The sequence below is a fragment of the Sparus aurata genome, chromosome 11 (assembly GCF_900880675.1).
Source record: "Sparus aurata chromosome 11, fSpaAur1.1, whole genome shotgun sequence".
In the NCBI taxonomy this organism is placed as follows: Eukaryota; Metazoa; Chordata; class Actinopteri; order Spariformes; family Sparidae; genus Sparus; species Sparus aurata.
In genome coordinates, this window is record NC_044197.1 from 12,621,176 (window position 1) to 12,641,775 (window position 20,600).

Below are 20,600 nucleotides of genomic sequence, written 5' to 3' on the forward strand. Positions count from 1 at the left end.
AAGACTAGACCCTGTCTCTTATTAATTTTGTTTATAGACTACTAACACAGTTTGTCTGTCGTCAACATAATGAGGAGACTTTTTTAATCAACACATCTGACAAGTTCCAAAATGTTCATGAAGAAAAAACAAAACAATGTCATTCATTTGTTTTCAATAAAACATTCACTAATAGCAACTACATCATAATAAAGGTTTTTAATGGTTATGTTTAAGTACTCAAAGCACTTCCTTAATATGAGAGAAAGACTATAGTCTTGATTAAAGCGGAAATAAAAAAAAAAAACAACCCTTAAAATCCCAATATGACCTCGCATAAAGCACTCAGTTGTGTTAATAAGTAGGCGGGTTCTACCATCTAGACCTCATCTACAGGGAAGGGGAGCCACATATTATACAGGGAACAGACTTTGGCGCAACACCGGAGCACTCTCCATCTTGTTTTACCCTGGTTTTTATCACTCTTCCTTTTCACCTTCTTCGTCTCCCCCATCAGAGTGGTTGTTTTTCTTCTGCAGTTTCAGCAGTTGTTACAGTTGTTCCACTGTTAATCTTCAGGTTGACCAACTTTGACCAAACTTTGTTGGCTCAACTTAACCACACCTGGGACTCAGGATGCAAACATTGGTTCTCCAGTGTCAAACTTTGGTGCTTTGTATGTCAACCATCTACCACCTCCAAATGACTACTGTTTGGTCCTAAAACAAATTATTAGCAAACATAATTTCAAAAAGGGTCCCTGTAGACTTTTAAGTCTTGTAATATGCTAATTGTGTTTGGTTTTTTTCAACTTAATTAGATGAATTTACTGAACATTCACTGAACTCATAATTTTAAGTCACAAGACAGAAGAACTCAGAAGAACTCACTCACTTGATCAGTTTTGAAAGAGTCTGAAAATGAAAACTAGAGGCTTCATAAGTGAAACTCACATCTTTAGATTTACTAAATGATCAAACGTTAGTCAATAAATTCCTGTGTGATGTTTTGCAGTGTGTGACAGTGGTTTTCAAACTTGAGTCCGTGGACCAACAGCGGTCCTTGAGTAGGTTGAGGGGGTCGAATATTTAACGTTTTTGGGAAGTTTGAACAACAAGGCAATATTTGACTGTGAACTAGGATTATAGTAATCCTAGTTTGATCATTGATTAACTATCAGTACTTTTAAATCTACAAACCTAAAATAAATAAGAAACAAAAGAGAAAAGATTCTTTAAGACAAGATTCTTTCAAAGTGAGAGTCTGTGGTTTAATACAGTGGTCCCCAACCTTTTTTGCACCACGGACCTGTTTCATGTACGACAAATTTTGGCGGACCTGGGGGGTGCGCGTGTGATTCCGCGATAATAAAATTATAGCAGTTGTCCACTAACCGTCCCCGCAGCTGCAGTTCAGCCACTTTAACAGCCAACTTCAATACAGTTGTCCATGTCCCTCTTCTTCCGTCTCATCTTTGGGCCGTTTCCTTTTTTCTTTGCAAAGTAGCTCTACGAAGACGTTTGTTTTCCACTAATCTCAGCTAGCTTGATTTTTTAGGGTATACCGGTCCGTGACTGAAACAGGTACGTGTCAAGCGCGCCAAGAGGAAGAGACGGATGTTGTTAAAAGAGAATCCGTTTTTCAAAATAAAACAACTTTCCGAGTATGATCGTCAATATAACGGAAATAAAATAACGGATTTATTCTTTCTCTGCGGCCCGGTACCGGTGGTTGGGGACCACTGGTTTAATATACATATGTTCCTTGACATGAAACCCTTTGTGAACCCCTGGTGTAGGAGACAAGGTGCTGAACATACACAGGTCTTTGTATTTAAACACACAGACACACACGCACAGACTGTCTGTCTGTTGGGGCTGTGGACTGCTTTTGTTGAAGTTATCCTTGCTATGTGTTGCAGTAGCAGGCGAGCAGCTGTAGCACATCGCGGTCAAGTCTCACATTAATGCACGCGTGCCTGTCTCTCTCCACTATCTTCCTTATGGAGTCCCACTGCCAACTAGCCACCAAGGGATTATGGGGACTGGATGTATGTGGAATATTAAACTCCTGGCACAACATGGCTCCTATTCGCGTCCATTTAGTCAGACACACAGGACTATGTGTAGTTCAGCAGCACTTTGCTATTGTTCCAAGACGAGCCCATTTACTTGACTGATATTATTAATGACTCAACGTCTGGCGTAATTAGTTTATTATGCAAATTTGATGAGCGGTTTGTACTCTGTGGAATTCATTTCATTTGGAAGTGGCTCAAGAGAAAATGGCATATTGTGATTTAAATTCACAGGAGTCTGTATTTTACACCTAAACCAATCAGATGTAATGCACTTAAATCATAAACCTTCCTCCAGGCGCTACTTCACAATGCTTTTAGCTTTCATAGGAGAGAAAAGTCCCGAATAAGCCTTAATGCAGTGCTCTGATCCGTCCCGCTGCTCAGGTACCAGCTGAATAAGATTGTGGTGGACACAGAAGCCGGGCCTCACAGGAACCGGACCGTCCTGTTCCTCGGGTCGAGCAGAGGGACCATCCTCAAGTTCCTCATCATGCCCAACCAGGACAACACCGTCACCAACAGCAACATCTTCCTGGAGGAACTGGAGGGATTCAACCCCGACAAGTAAGAAAAGCCAAAAGAAAAAAGGAAACCGTTAAAGAGATAGCTGAACATCTTTTGAATCTATTGCTGAGGGTTAGATGATAAGATTGACACCACTCATGTCTGTTGGTTGAATATGAAGCTACGGCCTCGGCTTCGCACTTTCAACATGCAGGAACCACTGCATCTCTCTAAAGGTGGCCATCTACCATCACTTCAACTGCTCAATAATTAACACATTATACATTATATAGTTTGTTTTGCTGAGAGTTACATGGGAAGACTGATACCTGAAACGGGGCGACAAAAACTAGCCTGGCTCTCTCTAAGTATTACCTAATCCATCTGAAAGCTCATAAATGACCACATTATATCTATCTATATGTAAACACCAAAACAGCAGGGGGAAATAGGAAACCAGAAAACGAACATACCAAATAAGGTTACACAAAGGCAAGTCTAAACAAATGGGTCTTGTGCAGCTTTTAAAAGGTGTCCAAAGTGTCCACAGGTCAAAGTCAAATGGGAGAGAGTTCAGTAGCTCACAACGTACAGCATGAGAGGTGAGGAAATGGTTAAATAGGAATTGCCTAGCAACCGAGGACAGGAGAGGACGCTGGCGCTGCTTGTTCGCCGCTTCTCCTTTCTCTTTTTCTCTTTCTCAGTTTGTTTAACTTAACTGATTTAACGGAGAAAATAGTCCAAAATAGTGTACTTGTTACCACAATTGCTGTAACCGAATCTGATGTTTGTCCATCCATCTACTGCCGTCGTACTCCTCCAACGGCTAACAGCGGATTGACCTCCTGAATAACTGATGATCAGTTGATGCCAGTTGATGCCAGTTAACCACCTTCCAGAGACTCCCATCTTCATCCAGCTTGCCATCAAGGGATATTCACCTGAATAGCCTGTTGCCGCTGCTTTTCCGGGAAGCCTCTATCAACTCATCAAACTGTTAGCCAGCTGCCCCACTCAAGAGGCTGGTAGCGGACGCCAAACTGCCAACTGCTAGCTTAGCAGCTAACGAGACGGCTACAGTGTTCCCTGCTACAACCGGACTCCTGGCACCAGGTTCTCTCGTTCCACCAAGAGCGACTGGTCTCCCAGTCCCGCCTCCTCCTGTCGTACTGCCGATGAGGATTGTTGTTACCCCGTGTCCACGGCTAACGGCGACAAGACGGATAAGACGAGTACCCTTCGCAATTGGCATGATGTTGAATTACTCTGCCGCCCAACTGAGGAAATTCAACAATTGCACCACTCCAGCGTGCATCTCAATTATCAAAAATCTTGGACTACTTCCCCGACCCCGTTACATTCACAGGAGCTCCCGTCGAAAGTTTGTTTACTCCCAGTCCAGCCATTCAATCCCATCTCTCTGGTCAGCTGCATGTACTGTCGCATCCCAATCACGTCATCAGTATGCTGTTGCCCCTCTTGGAGTCACAGAACTGGGCAGAAAACGCGGAGTGGATCTTAGGATGCTTCAGCTAATCCAGAGACTTACTATTCATCCTAATGTCAAAATTGAACTGTTTAATGTACAATCGTTAACAAACAAATCTTGTCTCATACATGACCACATCCTGGACAAACAACTGGATTTAATGTGCCTCACAGAAACCTGGCACAAACCAGATGTGTTTTCTGTTTTAAATGAGACATTTATTTATTCATTTCACTGTTATGCAGATGACACTCAACTGTATATTAAAATGGACTCAAGCCCCTCTGCAACTTTGCTTTCACCATCACCATTTTCTACTATAACCACCTGTCTGGAGGAGATAAAGGTGTGGATGAAGCACAACTTCCTGCAGTTAAACAGCTCCAAAACAGAAGTCATACTTGTTGGCACCCCTCACCAGATCCAGTCATCCTCCATAACCAGCATCACGTTTTCCGGGCAGGTCACCCCCCTCTCCACATCTGTCACTAACCTTGGGGTCATATTTGACCCTCACCTCACCTTTGAGGCTCACATCAAACGTCTCTGCAAAAACTCCTTCCATCACCTCAGAAATATTGCCAAACTCCGACCCTCACTCTCCTTTCCTGATGCCGAAAAGCTCATCCATGCCTTTGTCTCCTCCAGGCTGGATTACTGCAATGCACTACTGATTGGAACCCCCAGCAAGAGCATCCAAAGGCTTCAGTATGTGCAAAATAGTGCTGCTAGGATCCTGATGAGAGTGCGAAAGTATGAACACATCACACCCATCCTCCATTCACTTCATTGGCTTCCTATCTCCGCCAGGATTGATTACAAGGTCTCCCTCCTCACCCACCAGTGCGTCCATGGCAACGCCCCCTCCTATCTTAAAGAACTGCTAACCCCACAAACCTCATCTCGACCCCTCCGCTCGACCAACTCTCACCGTCTCCAGCCCCCCAGGACTAAGTTCCGCACCTTAGGGGACCGAGCATTCTGTTCTGCTGCCCCTCGTCTATGGAACAGCCTCCCTGAATACCTGAGGGCACCACAGACTGTTGAATGCTTTAAAAAAGGACTTAAAACTTTCCTTTTTAGTAGAGCCTATGATCACTAAGTTGCTATTGACTTTCAGGTGTTTTGTTTTTCTTTTTTTTTCTTCTACTAATGTTTTTCTTGTATTGGTGCTTTTCCTGTAGCACTTTGAGATTTATCTAAATGTAAAGTGCTTTACAAATTAAATATATTATTATTATTATTATTATTATTAAATAACATGATGTATACACAGCGAGGCGAGTTGGTGGTGAGAAACACAGAGGAAAAGAATTGCAAAGAAGGAAAAAAAAGGAGCATGACATGTCCTCGAGACGTGGTGTGTCCTGAATTATGCAGAAAACCTCACCTATTCTGCCAGAGATACACATAATTGTGCAGCCGCTGCTGAGATGGTGCAACCCCATGCCGAGAATACAAATAGGGCAAACAGAGAAGAATAGGATTAGAGGCTAATAGTCATTATCGGGAAATCTGAACATCTTTTAATAATGGGGTTGAGACATACGGAAGAACGGCATTAGTGCCAAAACAACCGAAAGTAATGAAGTGACGATAAAATCGTGCTGTGCTTAATCTTGACAAAAATGACGTACAGTCAGGGAAAAATGACCCCTTATCTTCAGTCTGAGGCGAAATTATATTTATATGTGGATCTTGACAAAGGACTGAAGTGGATCGAGCTTCTTGTTCCCTTTCTAATTAGCATTTTGCGTGAGGCAGGCAGCTCCGAGGTTTCACTGGATACCCATCACTACGTAATGAACACTGGGTACAATGCATTTTCAATCTTCGTTTATGCTTTTTGTTCTTTGTTGAGATGCAGCGTTCCACATGGTGGATGGCTGCAGGGCGGGGAGGGGGAGACAATTGTCACACAGATGCAGGCAGATTTGGCTGGTGATTATCTTTCACCGAGGCTAATTAGAGGCATTTTAAAAAGAAAGTACACGTTTCTAAACACAAGCTCTCTGACGTGGTAATTGCGCTCGCTGATATACGTCCCATTCTTTCTGCAATAAGAGGAAATGTTGGATAATTTCTTGAACCAACTGGCTGGAAATGAGCTTGATTCACTTCTTATTTAGTAATGAACTTCCTCGCTTTCTGAACCTCTCTAAAATATGCACATCGATTCATGTTTCAGCTTATTTTTTCTGCTTTGGACTTGACGAAATGAAGGATACTGATGGCAAGTGAAATGAGGGAGACTGTGTGATGAATGAGCCAATGTGGACTGGAGCCAGTGTGTGAGGGATAATTTGGTGTGCATGGTGGGCCCACCAGGAGGTCAGTGACAGTCAGGCTATCTCAGCAGGCGCCTAGCTAATCAGGAGACAGAGCACAGCCACATCAGGGCCTTTTCTTTTTCTTTTTTTTTGTTTCCATTAATGCTCCAGGCTAGGCCACCCCTAACTCACCTTACACACACACACAAAGTGATGCTTTGTGCCCTGTAATAAACTCCAGGGTACACAGAAGCACAGTCAGCCTTTAAGAGGTTAGCACAGATAGAAATCACTGGTTTGTGATTGGCTGCTTAACATAAAGAACTAGGAAATGACCTGTAAGAGTGCAGCACTCAAAGAGTCTGTATCTTCTCCTGTTGTCTCTCCCTGTCTCATCCTGGTTCTCATTTTCTTTTCATGATTTTTTCTCCTGCGTTTGTTATTTTTTTTATTGTACCCCCCTCCTCCTTCCCCCTGCCTTCCATGATATTGGCTGTGAGGAATGACTCACAACTTGGCCTCAGCAGAATGATAGATTCTTCTTAATGACTGTGGGCTCGCCGCAATGTTATTACCATAAACCATCCAGATACAACTGATGCATGAGTGCACATGTGCATAAAAAGGTATAAAGCCACGGCACAGAGGCGGGTTGGTGCCGGCTATCATAGCTCTAAGTGCCAATTAGAAGTGATTCGGCTGCAGGCTGCTGATTTTTGATGGTCGGCCGACCTCTCGAACCTCTACAATCAACACGGTGCATATTTGGATTGACATGCTAACATCTGGCTACACGGACTGGCTTCTCTTCACTTTCTCTTTTTATTATGGCTTTTATTGATTTTAACTGTTTATGTTTAGTTGTGTTTCACACTGACTGTTTTTTTCCTGCAGTAATGCACGGAGTGAGGACAAAGGTTTAATGTGTTGTTTCTGTCTTGTAATTGAAATCGCCTAATGCATTTTTCCTTTTATGTGTGTGTGTGTGTGTGTGTGTCTACCTTCCTGTGTTATGTGTGGTGCAGGTGTGCTGAAGACTCTCCGCAAGCCAGGCAGCTGTTGTCTCTGACTCTGGACCGGGCGAGCCACACTCTGCTCCTCGCCTTCCCTTCCTGTGTGGTCAGAGTGCCAGTGGCACGCTGCCAGCTCTACTCCCGGTGCATGAAGTAAGTCCCCCAGCAAATACAGTGCATACAGGAACATAAAAGGCCAGTGGGCCAGCATAACAAGAAGTTAGGTGACCATTCAAGAACCATCTGGCCTTCACAAGTGTCCTTGAGCCAGACACTGTGAAGCCCTGCCAGCTCCCGAGTTGCTGCACTGTAGCTGACCTGAATTTTACTCCAATAATAACTCTAGTACAGCTTAATAATGACTGTCACTGTGTCCTTGAGCAACGTGATAATCTGGTAACTGCTGTTTACTCAAAAAATGACTCAAAATGCAATAAAATGTGTCAGTAAATGGGAAGACATTTTTATAAAAGCTGTTATACTAGGACATCGGCATCAAAAATGAGGCTGTATTTTTGCCATAGCCTGCAGTTTTTCCTCTATAATTTTAACAGATAATAAACATGACAATGTATTATCTTATATGTAGAAGTGGGAATAAACAAAGTAGTACTTACGCTGATTTTTCGATCAATCAGTCTTTATTTGTATCTTTATTTGTAAGTCGTCTCATGAAACTGTCCAATTTGAGGGGGTCGAGACCAAACTTTACATGAATTTATTTGCAGCGACCCAACATTGTTCTTTCACTAGGATTTTTACTTTCACTCCCTTCGTTTTGACACGAATATCTAAATATTGTACTCCTTACATTTTCAAAACAGGCTTATTGCTTTAGTTCAGATACATTTGAGGGGAATTATGCAGTGTTTCCCAACATCAAAAGACTGATTTCAACACATGTCAAGATAAAACACCATAAAAGACCTAACAAGATGGAAACACAGAGAGGGGGACTCAAATGTGGAAACAAGACGTGCTAATATTAGTGTCTCCTATCTGCAGAGACCCTGCAGCCCTCTGCCTGGATTTTCTTATTTTCTCAGTTTTTTACTGCAGTCCGGAGTCAAGAAGTTGAATCTGCACCTTTACTTTTACCAGATATTTTCTATCATATCTTATAATCTATATTATATTTAAATATATTTCTTCATCAAGCGGTTAAAGCAGCATCAAAGCCCGAATGAATTCCTCATTTTCTTATTCTCGCAGCTCACCGCTATGAATTTGTTTAACGTTATCTGAATGTGCAGCAGGGCATTTCTGAAAAAACAGCGAGTTCCCCGACTCCACTAATCCCACATAATTAAACATAAAAATGCATATATTCAAACTAATGATATTTCACCTGCATGCGCTCACACAAGCACCGGAACACAAACTCACCTCCCCTCTGCTGGCACACTTGCACGGTCCTGATGCCTGTGGCTGTGGCCCGTTAACGTCCATTGACACACTAATACAATCCGCTGCACACACACCAGCACATCAGGCGTAGTTTGCTCACTGAACCAGGTGAGTCATACAAGCGTGTAATCCAGAGCGCATTAAGGAACACTCACATGCTTTCAGAGGTGTGTTTAGTGTGTGTGTGTGTGCACGCGTTTATGTGTTTAGATGAGGGAGTAAATGTTCTGTGTGCGAGTATGTTCAAGGTCTTGTAATCACGCTTGAGCAGCTTCGGGTCTGATCCTTCACCTCAGAAGAATGTCAGTCTACATGGTCGGCCTTCCATCTTCAGATAAATCTTTAATAATTCAACGTTTCATAGTAAGAGGTCTGATTTCCGATGCATGCAGTCGCGGGCTGACCTTTTAACCTCATTTAACCCCACTCGCGGAGCAGTCATTAAAGAGTCATGTTGTGTAGTTAACCACGGAGAGAGCGTCACAGCACATCATTAAAGGACCATATCGGGAGTTTTATGTATCATTGCTCAACAACAACAAGGCAACTAGACATCCATTCTGCCAACCATTTTACAAAAACATACCACAGGTTTTTCAGACTGATCCCCTGCATTTCAGTCATTTCTTTTCATTACTCACTGTGGTAGAAAAAAAAAACTCACAGAGACTTGAAGTTGTTTTAAGATTGGTAATCCTTCAGAATGAACACCTCGTTGACATTAAGTTGTTTTGGGTAACAGTGCAAATGTGGTCGAGAGCGTTTCATTTAAAAAAACTGCTTGATGCTGCGGTCTGAAATCTAATATTGAAGAGATGGATTGAAATGTTTCTAACCCGCGAACCTTCCAGTCTGAATATCAAACCCCGGAGACAAACCCCGCGCAAGATGAACACTGAAATTGTAGCTGTGATTTTGTCACTTCTTGCATAAAAGGCAGTGTCACTGCATCGAGGATATAAACTGTATGAAAAGGTGCTGCTGGACAAATAGTTCTCAAATCTATGTCTTGTAGAGCCAACGTCTCAATTTACCTAGAGCTGATTCATGAAAGATAAAAGTTAAATCCACTTATTAGCTTGTTCACAGAGCTTTTAACTGCGTCTACATCCTGTGAAAACCATGAGATGCAGTCGGAGATTCTGGAAAAAGCTCATTAGTTGGCTTTCACGCTTAAATGGGATCTTTGCTGATTTGCAGCCAACTTTGTATCACTGCTAGGCTGGTAATATATGCAAACGAACAATTGTCGACTTCTCTCCATTTTGCCAGCACTCAAATTCACTCGTCTGTTGGCAGATGTACCCCCAAATGATGCAAAACACTTCATCTGGACTATTTCAGGGCTGTTGTATTGACTCTAAAGATTGATGTTCAGCATTTTTGCATGTATGAACCCCAACTCTTGGATCGAGAGAGGGGCGCCTCACCAAACTCTGATCCAGCTGTCTGAAGTAGGCAGTGCTAATAAACTGTGAAACCAAGATTCTGGGCCAATGCTGCCCATTTTTTCGCCCAAATTATTTTCAGCATACTGTTTAGCTGTAATATGATATTGTTTGTTACCAGCCGTCACCCATCAGAGGGAGAGTTTATTGGTCTGGTTTTCTGCCCTTTTGAGCAAAATGAAAATGCCACAGCACTTTTTCTCTGTTTTCTCTGGTCGTGTATCACCAGTTATATAAATGTTACTTCTGCATAGACAGTTCAGTTTTATCCAAGGATCATCTTTTCATACTCTGAAATACTTCTTTAATAGCTACAAAAGAACCAATTTAATACACTGACTAGCCCACCAATTCCACCTTGACGATTATTGTAATTTACAAAAAAAGGTAGAAGACAAAATGTTCACTCTAATGTAGAGCAAGCGAGTTTCAAACCTCAAGAAGTGGTAAAATAAATGTGATGACAAGCTCTTTGGGGAAATGGTCAACATGATGAGGAGTTGACGGCCTCAGATGTACAGAAATCATGAGTGTTATGGTAAATGGTCTGCATTTTTATATCGCTTTTCCAGTCTAACGACAGCCCAAAGCGCTGCACAATACATGCCACATTCACCCATTCACACACACACACATTCATACACTGATGACGGAGCCTGCGGCAACTGCTCATGGGGTTCAGTATCTTGCTCAAGGACACTTCGACATGCAACTAGGGGGAGCCGGGATTCAAACTGGTGACCTTCCGATCACTAGACGACCCGCTCTACCCACTGATCAACAGCCGCCCTTGTTAGATATGATGAGATGTGTAGTTTCTACTAGGAGCCTATTATCAACTAAGCACCCTAAATAAGTTAATCGAATTATAAGTTGCCGCTCTCGGCTCATGTGTGAAATTGGCGGATTGCCACCCAGAAGTTGAAGTCAAGATCAAGCAAATCAGTGTTGAACTTCTAAGCCACATGAGGGGAAGTTGAAGGGAAATGGGCTGTTGAATAAGTGAATGTCTGTGTCTTTGCAGGAACTGTATTGCCTCCAGGGATCCTTACTGTGGATGGACCAGAGGAAGCACCTGCTCTTTCCTCAGACCTGGGACCAGGTATGACACCTTTCCATATATATATACATCAATTCATGCAGTTTATAGTACCTGCCCTGGGTCACCATACTGACACGCTGTCTGTCTGGTTCTGTCTTTAAGGCCGTCTCAAGTTTTATCACCTTTCCTGGTTCTCTCTCTTCGATCCAACTGTTTGTTTGTGTTGGTTTGTTTTTTTTACTTGTTTTGTTTTCATTGGATTTGTTTCTACTTTTATCATTCCTGTCGAGGTTATTTTTCAGACAGCACACCTAGCGGAGCACCCATAGAGTCGCTCCATGTATTATAAATCTGCTCTGGAAGTCCTTGGTTCTATCTGAGACTATTTGAGCTTCTGAGTAACATCCGTGCCTGTGACACAGTCAGCTCTGTGTACACTTATTGATTCAAGATGTCTGCTGCTGCTTTTAAACAACACCATGTTCTTTCACTTTGTGTGTTATCAATTGGCGGCCGTATAACGCTCTGCAGGTGCAAAGTCTTGCAAGTGTTTCTCTGTTGTGTAACCCTGTCTGCATCGTGCACCCAGACAGTGGCTTGTCTGGATCTGTTTGTGTGTGCGCGGATGTATGAGTATGTGTGTCTGTGTGACCTCTCTTCTCTTCCCGCGACTGATACGCAGCGGTCTGTCTTGACAGCTCACCTCCAGTCCTGGGTGCCTCCCTCCAGTGAAATCAAATCTCTCTTTAGTCAGGCTGCTTATTGAGTTAAGGCTTCAAAACACAGGTGTAGTGCCAGCAGAACAGACAACATGGGCTTTAAATACCACCCCAGGCTGCCTGCTTATACTATTAAAGGCCTCTGTGTTGGTCCTGATTCGATTTACCAAGGGCGGTCAACTTGACAATCGATTTTGCATCGAGTTACTGCGGATTTCCTCTTTGTAGACTAATGCAACCTTTCTTTGCAAACTGACGCCAGAGGAGAGCTTTTATATAACATTAGATTGTTATTTGGGCAGTTTCTGAGGAAAATATATATATATATATATATTCTATGACAGCAGGTGCTGTAGTTGTTACCTGAAAGGAAAATGGAGCATGTTTGGTTTTATTGTTGTGCTTATAAGTGTTTCTGATTGTCCCATGTTTGTCTTGTTCACTCCTGTTATTGTCGGCTACTGCACAACAAAGGGAAAACAAAATATCTGCACTTTCTTGGACTTCTGCCAGTGAGAATAGAGAGACAAACCAAGTGTGTATCCATTACTTTTGGCTAATGTTTCAGCGGTTTTAGCCCCATTATCTCAATATTTTAACCTTCCAATCAAATATCTCAACATTTATCCATTACTTTAAGCTAACAATGTCAACCAGCTGTTTAAATGTTTCAACCACTTGTCCACTGGGTCTACTTTAAACTGCTTTGCTAACATGCCCAATACAATTTCAACCATCTCCTAGCTAACTGTTTCAACCACCACTTTCTAAGCCTAGTTTAAGATAATTGTGTCAACCATTTGCCCATTTGCTAATTAGCTAATTGTTCTCACAATGTACGATAACTTAACCATAAGCTAAACAACTTCCACCATTTATCCATTACTTTTCTCTAACAATTTCGACCATCTATCTTGTATCTCACTTTTTTAACATTTTATGCATTTCTTCTTGTGAACCATTTCAGCCATTTGTCCATTGCTGTTTATTGTTTCAACTGTTTTTGATTGCTCACAGCTATTTGTTTTATCAATTTATCCATGACTTTCTGATTACCATTCAGACGTTTTATCCATTTGTTCATCCAATATTCCATCTGTTTATCCATTACTTTTAGCTAATCATTTTAACCATCTATCTCGTTGCTAGCTGTTTAAACCACTTTCTTATAGTCACACTCTTTTGATTGCACAAAAGTAAAAGCACAATATTCGCAATTAGCACCCCTGGTTGAGAATAATTAAACACTGTCTACAACAGCATCCAACATGAATAAACATATGGTCTCAATTTCTTCTCATTTTACTTTGAAGTCTTTAAATATAGAGCCGGTGTACCTGTGAGAATGTGTTGAACACCGCAAAAAGGAACAACAAATCACGCATGCACACGCACACAGAGCCACAGGCAAAGCTAATGTATACAAAGTAAACGACCCACAGCCCACGAGAGGCAGCCAACTGAACAAAAACCATTATTCTTTATTAAGATGACAGCTGCTGTAGGTTCACAGTGCACATGGAGTCATTTGTCACCATGATTTCCAGGCTTAAAAGCACAAATGTTGGCGGCGCTGATGCCAGAGTTTTTAGCAAATTGCAGAATACTGACTCCTCGGTCATTTGTCCCATTGAGCTTTTTTTCAGTATCCTCGAGTAGTTTCTGCGCTGGTTCTTCAAAGGTTGGCCAACTAGTCCAATATGTGTCGTCAGCGGTTTTGACTGATTCATTAACACAAAAGATGTGATGAAGGTCATATCAACCAGAAAATGTTCATTGTAAATGTTAGCCAGTATTCAATACCTGCCTGATATCAGGAGGGCTTGTAGCTTTGAATTACCTCTCATTTCTTAAACTCTCCCCTCGAAATATTACACAGGTTTGCATCATGTCTCTTAAGCACCTCTGCTGCAAAGAGGTCACTGAAGTATAGGATAACTTTTAGGCAGTTTGAATGTAGTTATTTCTTAAAACATATTAGATCAACCTTACAGATCATGTATTAAAGACAAAGGATTTCATTCTAGATATGTCATCTTATTAAAGGGAAAGTTAAAAATTGTAGAAAATACACTTATTTGCTTTCTTGCAAAGTGTTAAAAGAAAAAGTTCCAGGATGCAATTTCTGCCTAAGATTTAGATTTTTGCGTAGATTAGTGACGTTTTAGAAGCTGGGAGTTGGATTTTTCTATAAGAACATCTAGCTATCAGCAAAAAAAACAAAATATTGAAACATTGAACTACTGCTTTAAAACACTTTTCAGTGTGAATGTAAATGTTCGAATGGAAAAAGTAACCTTGCAAGTATGAATACCTTTTCTTTTGTAATGTATTGCATTTGACAATACTGACACTATCAAGTGTTGAGTTGTTGCACCGGCATGTTAAGCTTAAATCAGAGGTATTTTGAATGTGCTCTGTGCTCAAGCAAACCTACTGGCTTATTCATACACATACACACACACACACACACACACACACACACACACACACACACACAAACACACAGCCTGTCCTTTGCAACTCGATGCTGTATTCCTTGATATGAGCTCTGATTAAGAGCAGTTGTGTTTTGTCATTGTGAGCACCTGGTCTGTGTGCTGTTCTCATTTCCTCTCCGTTTCCTCACTTCATCATATTTGATTGTCCTTTGAGTTTTCCGGTGCTCCCCTGTCGCCTGAATGGGAAATGAGTTTTAAAGTGCAGGGATAGAATTGCAAAAATAAGATATGTTCACATTTTTTTTTTCAGGAATATGAGTGAAGTTTGACGTGTTGTTGAACGTGCACTTGACAAATTGCTTTTTTGTCGGTACAACGAAGCTTATCTGGAGATGTTATAATGTGTATTTGTTAAAGAGCCTCGCGACCTTAAGCTCCATAATGAAAACTCTAACTCCTCAATACTTGAAACTGCTTTCATACCACAAGACGATTGTGCTGACCTACAAATATTTGCAATTCAGTGCATTAATTAGCTTAATTAATGACCCTGCAGGCACAAGTGGTTATCTCTACATTAAAATGGTGATTATTGCAGGATATTTGGCAGCTCAAAGGCCTCTTGAGATTTCTTGCTGTTTGTATTTCTTTTTTATTCTCCACTAACAAAAAAACTATCCTACAATCGGAAGTGTTAAAGGAGCTTGTAGAGATATCCACTCCCTTGTACCTTGTCCTCTGTTGTAACATTGAGATAGTTTTCCTCTCTCAGAGTGGATCTGTGCTGTGTGTCAGTGGCTGGGTAGCCGTGCCTCTGTGCCTTCTGATTAATGACTGTGTCTCTCCTCCTCTGCAGACTGCCGTTCGAGCAAGATGTTGAACAGGGAAACGTGGCCCACTTGGGTGACTGTGACGGTAAGAGGAGTGTGTGTGTGTATGTGTGTGTGTGTGTGTGTGTGTGTGTGTGTGTGTGTGTGTGTGTGTGTCTTTGTGTGTGTTTGCCCACAAGTGTTGCAGCTAATAGCTCTCTTGTCTTTGTCCAGATCCTTATATAACTTGTGTACCTTCAGGGTAAACAACGGTACAGTAAAAGAGAGGCAGGAAGCCTGGTAGATTTTACAGAGGAAATCGACAAATAAACACGGAGACAAGTCCCAAATCACTTCGGTGTTCTGTAGTGTCTCACTTCTCCCAAGAGTAACCGCAGAGATCCGACACGAAGATGGTCTGCTAGTTTCATTTTGCCTCCTAGCCGGGCGAGAAAATCCCTGTGTGTGTTTTAGCTTAACTTTATTCGTCTTGATGTTTACTCTGTCCTTACTTGTATGCCGTCTTTGCTTTGGTTTGTTGGGTTTTTTGTTGCATACAGTATACATGTGGTTAATTATATTCATCTCCAGCGCGAGTTCCCCTTGATGTTCACTCTTCGTTTCCCCCTCTCTCCATATCATTATGAAAATAGAAGTGGTACACAGCAAAGCGAAATCTCTATTCTAGATACACAGAGGTTTCGGGTACTCCCATGACACCCCCTCCCTTTGATCTGAGCGCTAATTCCAATGCGTGCAAATTAATCCTGTGCTTCTGAAAGTTCTCTGAGTTCATGTGCCGTGCTCCCGGAGAAAAGAACAGATAAATATTGCATAATCGGAGTCCGCGTACAACTCTAATCCTGTTTCAGATGGGCGCCCTGTTTGATGCCGCGCTCTCACTTCAGGTCCTCTGACCGCCAAACCACTGGGGACGACCTCTGTAACTGATGGCTGATGCTCGCCCTACGCATGCCGACGCTAAGCTAGTAATTTGTCTTCATCGAGCCCATGTGTAGCTTCTTATAGAACATGTGGGGGACCTTACTCAAGCAGTTGGTCGTGCAGAGAGATCGCTGATCTTCCGAGGGGGGGTTCTTTATTCAAAACAGACGATGTTGTGCTTGTGTCCTGCTGTTGTCGATGAAATATCTGAGAAACATCTTCTCCACGAGGGAGCTCCACTTCACCAAATGCACACTGTTGTGCAGGAAGCTTGTAATTAAAAGTGCATCTTCCAAGATCATTACTCCACTTCTGTATACACCAGTGGGTGAGAGATAAACATAATTATTCTTGCTCAGTGCTAATGGAGTGTTTTACAACCTCTAGTCTCAGATCCTCTTCTGATACTTGTTATATCTTGACCTCTGGTTCAAGGTCTCGGGGTCAGAGAATGTAACGACACTGATACTGAAGGTGGAGAAAGCTGGGTTTTTTTTCCACTCACTGAACACTGCAGATCATCACAGCACTTTTCTCTAATCTACTGCGGCTCGGGCTGTTTCTCATTTGTGCGTCGCTTTATTCAAAAGGGTCTGCCAAACAGATACACGCGTGTCATGCTGTCTCGTTGTCAATCCCTCAAAGGATTATAAAACACCTTTACAAAATGTCAGCAGGAAACAGATTCCAGCTGTGTCGGTAACAAATCCACATGAACGATTGTGTGTGAAATATTGTGTTTTTCTTCTTGAACGTCCATAAAATGCATCACCAATATGTATGTGTCATGTTCGAACATCTATTTCAGGTCCGTGAGTCGATCTTATTCATAAGCTCACTTGTGTCTTTTCAGGTTACTAAACAAATGCCCCAAAAAAATTTCAATATGGAAGATATGAAAGAAAAAAAAATAACTGAATCGGGTTTTGTATTCCCCGGAGATCACTCACTGGACAAATTCAATTTTCCTCTCCCAAAGCAGCGTACTGACCCATTTCTTAATGAAGTGGCAGTAATCCAGCTCTTATCTAAGCACAAGTCGTAATCTCTTTTTCTTAAATAACTCAAATATATCACAAAAAACCCCACTATTTTCAGTATCATTTTTAGTACTTTCACAAAAAGTATACACCCTTGGTTTACTCTTACATCGTTTTGCCTCGCCATGTTTAACCTTGTGATTTCAGTTAGTGGAGATGTTTTAGGAGTGAACAAGTATTTTATTGACATGTGCACAATAAAGATGAAAAATGTGAACAGTCTTTGGCGAGTAGGCTTCGTCGTATTTCAAAGGGGCAGCGCAGCTGTTCAAGATAGTTTCCTGATGGAGTCCACACACAAGACCAACAGCTCAGACCTGGTTCACTGGAGAGGAATTTGGCCAGAGAAAGTTTTAAAGATGCAATATGTAAGGATTTTAGTTTAAAGCATTCAAAACGGTAAAAAAAAAATATATCACCAGAGTAGGAAGAAATTACAGTTTTAATTATGGTGGCGTGTCGGGTTTGGTTATGGCAAGGACGTTTGTGTATTGCGTGGAGAGATATCTATTGAAGTTAGCATGCTAACCAACTAGCCCCTAACAATGTCATACCTCAAACTAACAGTCTGATAGTAAACAACACTTCCAAACGACCCCTAGCTGCACGGTTAACTGAACTTACAGTTAGCAGCTGTTTCTGGAGTTGTTTGGCGCAGGACTTTGACAGGTGGCAAAAGCACCTTTAAAGTTTGGTAGCAGTGATGTGATTGGCCCAAGACAACTGTGGCTTATTCTAGCTGGTTTAACTGAAAGAGGAAACACCCACAGTCAGCTGAGAAAGAGAGAAGTGTGATTGATAAGTAGCATAAATGTGCTCTTCCTGATTAAAACTTCCCTCAGCGTCATAAGAGATATGCAGTCAATCAACCATGGGCCAATAAACCAAAACCCTTTCCTCATAATGCAACAACAGAACATATCATGAACAAAATCCACGGAGTGCTCCTTTAAACTGGCCACAAGTATCAAGCAGAATCATCTTTCAGATTTGTACACAACAAAGAATGTCAGTTACTCAGAGGTGTGAGTGTGTTGGCTTTGACAGCTGCTCCTCGTGGACAGTGAAGCGATGTCCTGCTGTCCTCTGTCCTTGGATTTGAGAGATAGCTGAGCTCTGTGGCCTCTTTGCTCCCGTGTCTGATCCCGCCATGAAATATGCCTTGTTGACAGAGGTGAGCGCTGTTGTCTCTGAATGAATGAGAGTTGCTAGGGTTGGCACGGCAGGAATGAGAGGCAGCATCCGTCTGTCGGCTGCCGCTAACACTTAGACGGCGCTCTGTCTTCAGGTACTGTGATGAACTTGCCTATCTATCTGTCTTTTCATCATATCTCGTCTTTTATTTGACACTTTCATTGTCTGTAAAATGGATGCTTTGCTCAGTGTTTCCCGTTAACACTGAGTCCATCTTTCTTTGTCTCCCTGTAAGAAAAAGATTCTCTCAGCCGTCTGCAATATTCAGCCGGAGGAAGACAGAGAGGCTGAGCGTCAATGAGATGACAAACTGTTACTAAGACTTTAAAGCCGTCTTTATACATTTTACGCGTGTGTCCATGAACGTCTTCTACACAGGACATGCACTCTTCATTCGTGTACTTTCAAACGCACACATATGCTCACATACACCAGCACAGGCTCTTCAGGGATCTGGATTGTGGGAATAGACAGAAGGCTTTTGGTCGCTGATTTTTTCACATATCTATATTGGACTCATTCCACCTGTCTGTATCTCGACCCAGCAGATGGGAGGTGAGATAGGCTCTGGCCTCTCTATCTCTCTATGGGGAAATTCAGCCATCTCATTTTCACTCTCCCTTTGCTCATTTCTTTTCTGGGAGGAGAGTCTTTTTTTCTGCCGTTGCATGTTAAATACAATTTTCCCTCTCAGGCCCGCAGTAGCAAATCAAAATTCACACACCCATCTTCAGCAGTCAATAAGCATGAAGAACAGCTTTTCCAATCATGATTATGGTTAGATCAGTGGCTCCCAGTGTGTGTGTGTGTGTGTGTGTGTTTGGGGTGGCTCAGTCAGTCACAAGATAAATCAGAAGGGTCACAGGAGCCTTAGAAGAACAGGAATGAAGGAGCAACAGTACATTGTTTGACAGACATTTCACAATTTTCATGCTCTCTTGTCATAACAAGTATTCAAGTTAAGCAATCTGAAAAGTTTACACAGGCAAATTCTTCTTTGTTTTAGCTTCTGAAAACCACTGGTTGGCCGCAAAAGCGCCCTCTTGGATGCCTCTATGATAAAATGATAAAGTGCTCTGAAGGGTGTCCTTCAAGGGGACAAAACATGATTGAGTGTCCTTTATGGTGTCCCTCCAGTGGAGAAAACATGATCAAATGTCCTTAAGGGTGTCCGACCAGTGGACAAAACATGATAAAGTGTCCCGTAGGGTGTCTTTCCTGTATGCAAAACATGATAAAGTGTCCTCTAGGGTGTCCTTCCAGTGGACAGAACACGATCAAGTTCACTATGAATATAAAACTGGTACAGCTGGTGCGCCCTTTTTCTTCCACCCATGGCTCTCATACATCCTGAGTTCACCACTGCTGAAAACAATGACAACACTCATTGTATGCACTAAGTGATGAGCAGTTGCAAATAGACATATTTTTCACAATCCAAAGAAGCTGACAATGAGTTACCTAAACTTCATCTAAATTTCCAAGTACACATTTTCTCACTACCTAGTCTAGTCGACAAGGAAAAGCTTTGTGTTGTATTTTCTCTGGTTTTGAGGGAATATTTCTCGAGTACACAGTAGATCCGGTGAAGAATTCTTGAAGAGTAGGGGGGGCATTGTTTCTGGCAAGTTGACAACAGTCGTGTGACGGGAGTGGTTTTCACAGTTTGTCGCCTTTTAGATATGCAGCAAATAGTTCCATCGGTGTCTCTTTTTCTTGGGGATCTTGCTGGCATTATATATGCTAGAAACATTTCAGAACATTGCAGTTGTCTCAGTTGTGTTGGTGGTGGCAGAGAATTCAGACACATTTGTTTGGAAAAATTGGCCAAATTAAAACCCGAACTGTCTGCATGGCTGGATGCTGCAGGAGGCACAGTAAGCGAGAAAGAAAGTTTTTAATAAATTGGATGAACTGGCTCTTTAAGAATGAGGTCAGACCTGTTATATTCAGTTTTCTGGGGGGAAATTATGCTTCTGGATTCACAGACTCGATGATTAAGAACAAGCCATTTATTGTGCCATTCTTGCTCCTCTGCTCTGGTGCCTCTCCAGTTACAGTCAGTGCTGCACTGATTTCCAAAAGCCTTGTCTACCGACCTCAAAGGGAGATGGATGGACGGCCTTACTTAGAGCCCAGCTAACTGCCTCCCCTTTCTCCTTAGCCAGAGAGTAGCAGTTGCTGGAGGGAGAATCGATTTTCATCTCTCCCGGGCTGATG

At 42.1% G+C, this 20,600-nt stretch overlaps 1 protein-coding gene across 2 annotated transcripts in view; it reads left to right on the forward strand.

Moving 5' to 3' along the window:
• sema6bb (sema domain, transmembrane domain (TM), and cytoplasmic domain, (semaphorin) 6Bb) overlaps positions 1 to 20,600 on the forward strand; it is a 138,498-nt gene that overhangs the window by 96,034 nt on the left and 21,864 nt on the right. For both annotated transcript variants that reach the window (XM_030433231.1, XM_030433229.1), the window contains 4 exons: positions 2,444 to 2,623; positions 7,348 to 7,488; positions 11,215 to 11,292; positions 15,249 to 15,307. In XM_030433231.1, coding sequence (XP_030289091.1) covers positions 2,444 to 2,623; positions 7,348 to 7,488; positions 11,215 to 11,292; positions 15,249 to 15,307 — 458 coding nt within the window. The remainder of the gene's footprint in view (positions 1 to 2,443; positions 2,624 to 7,347; positions 7,489 to 11,214; positions 11,293 to 15,248; positions 15,308 to 20,600) is intronic.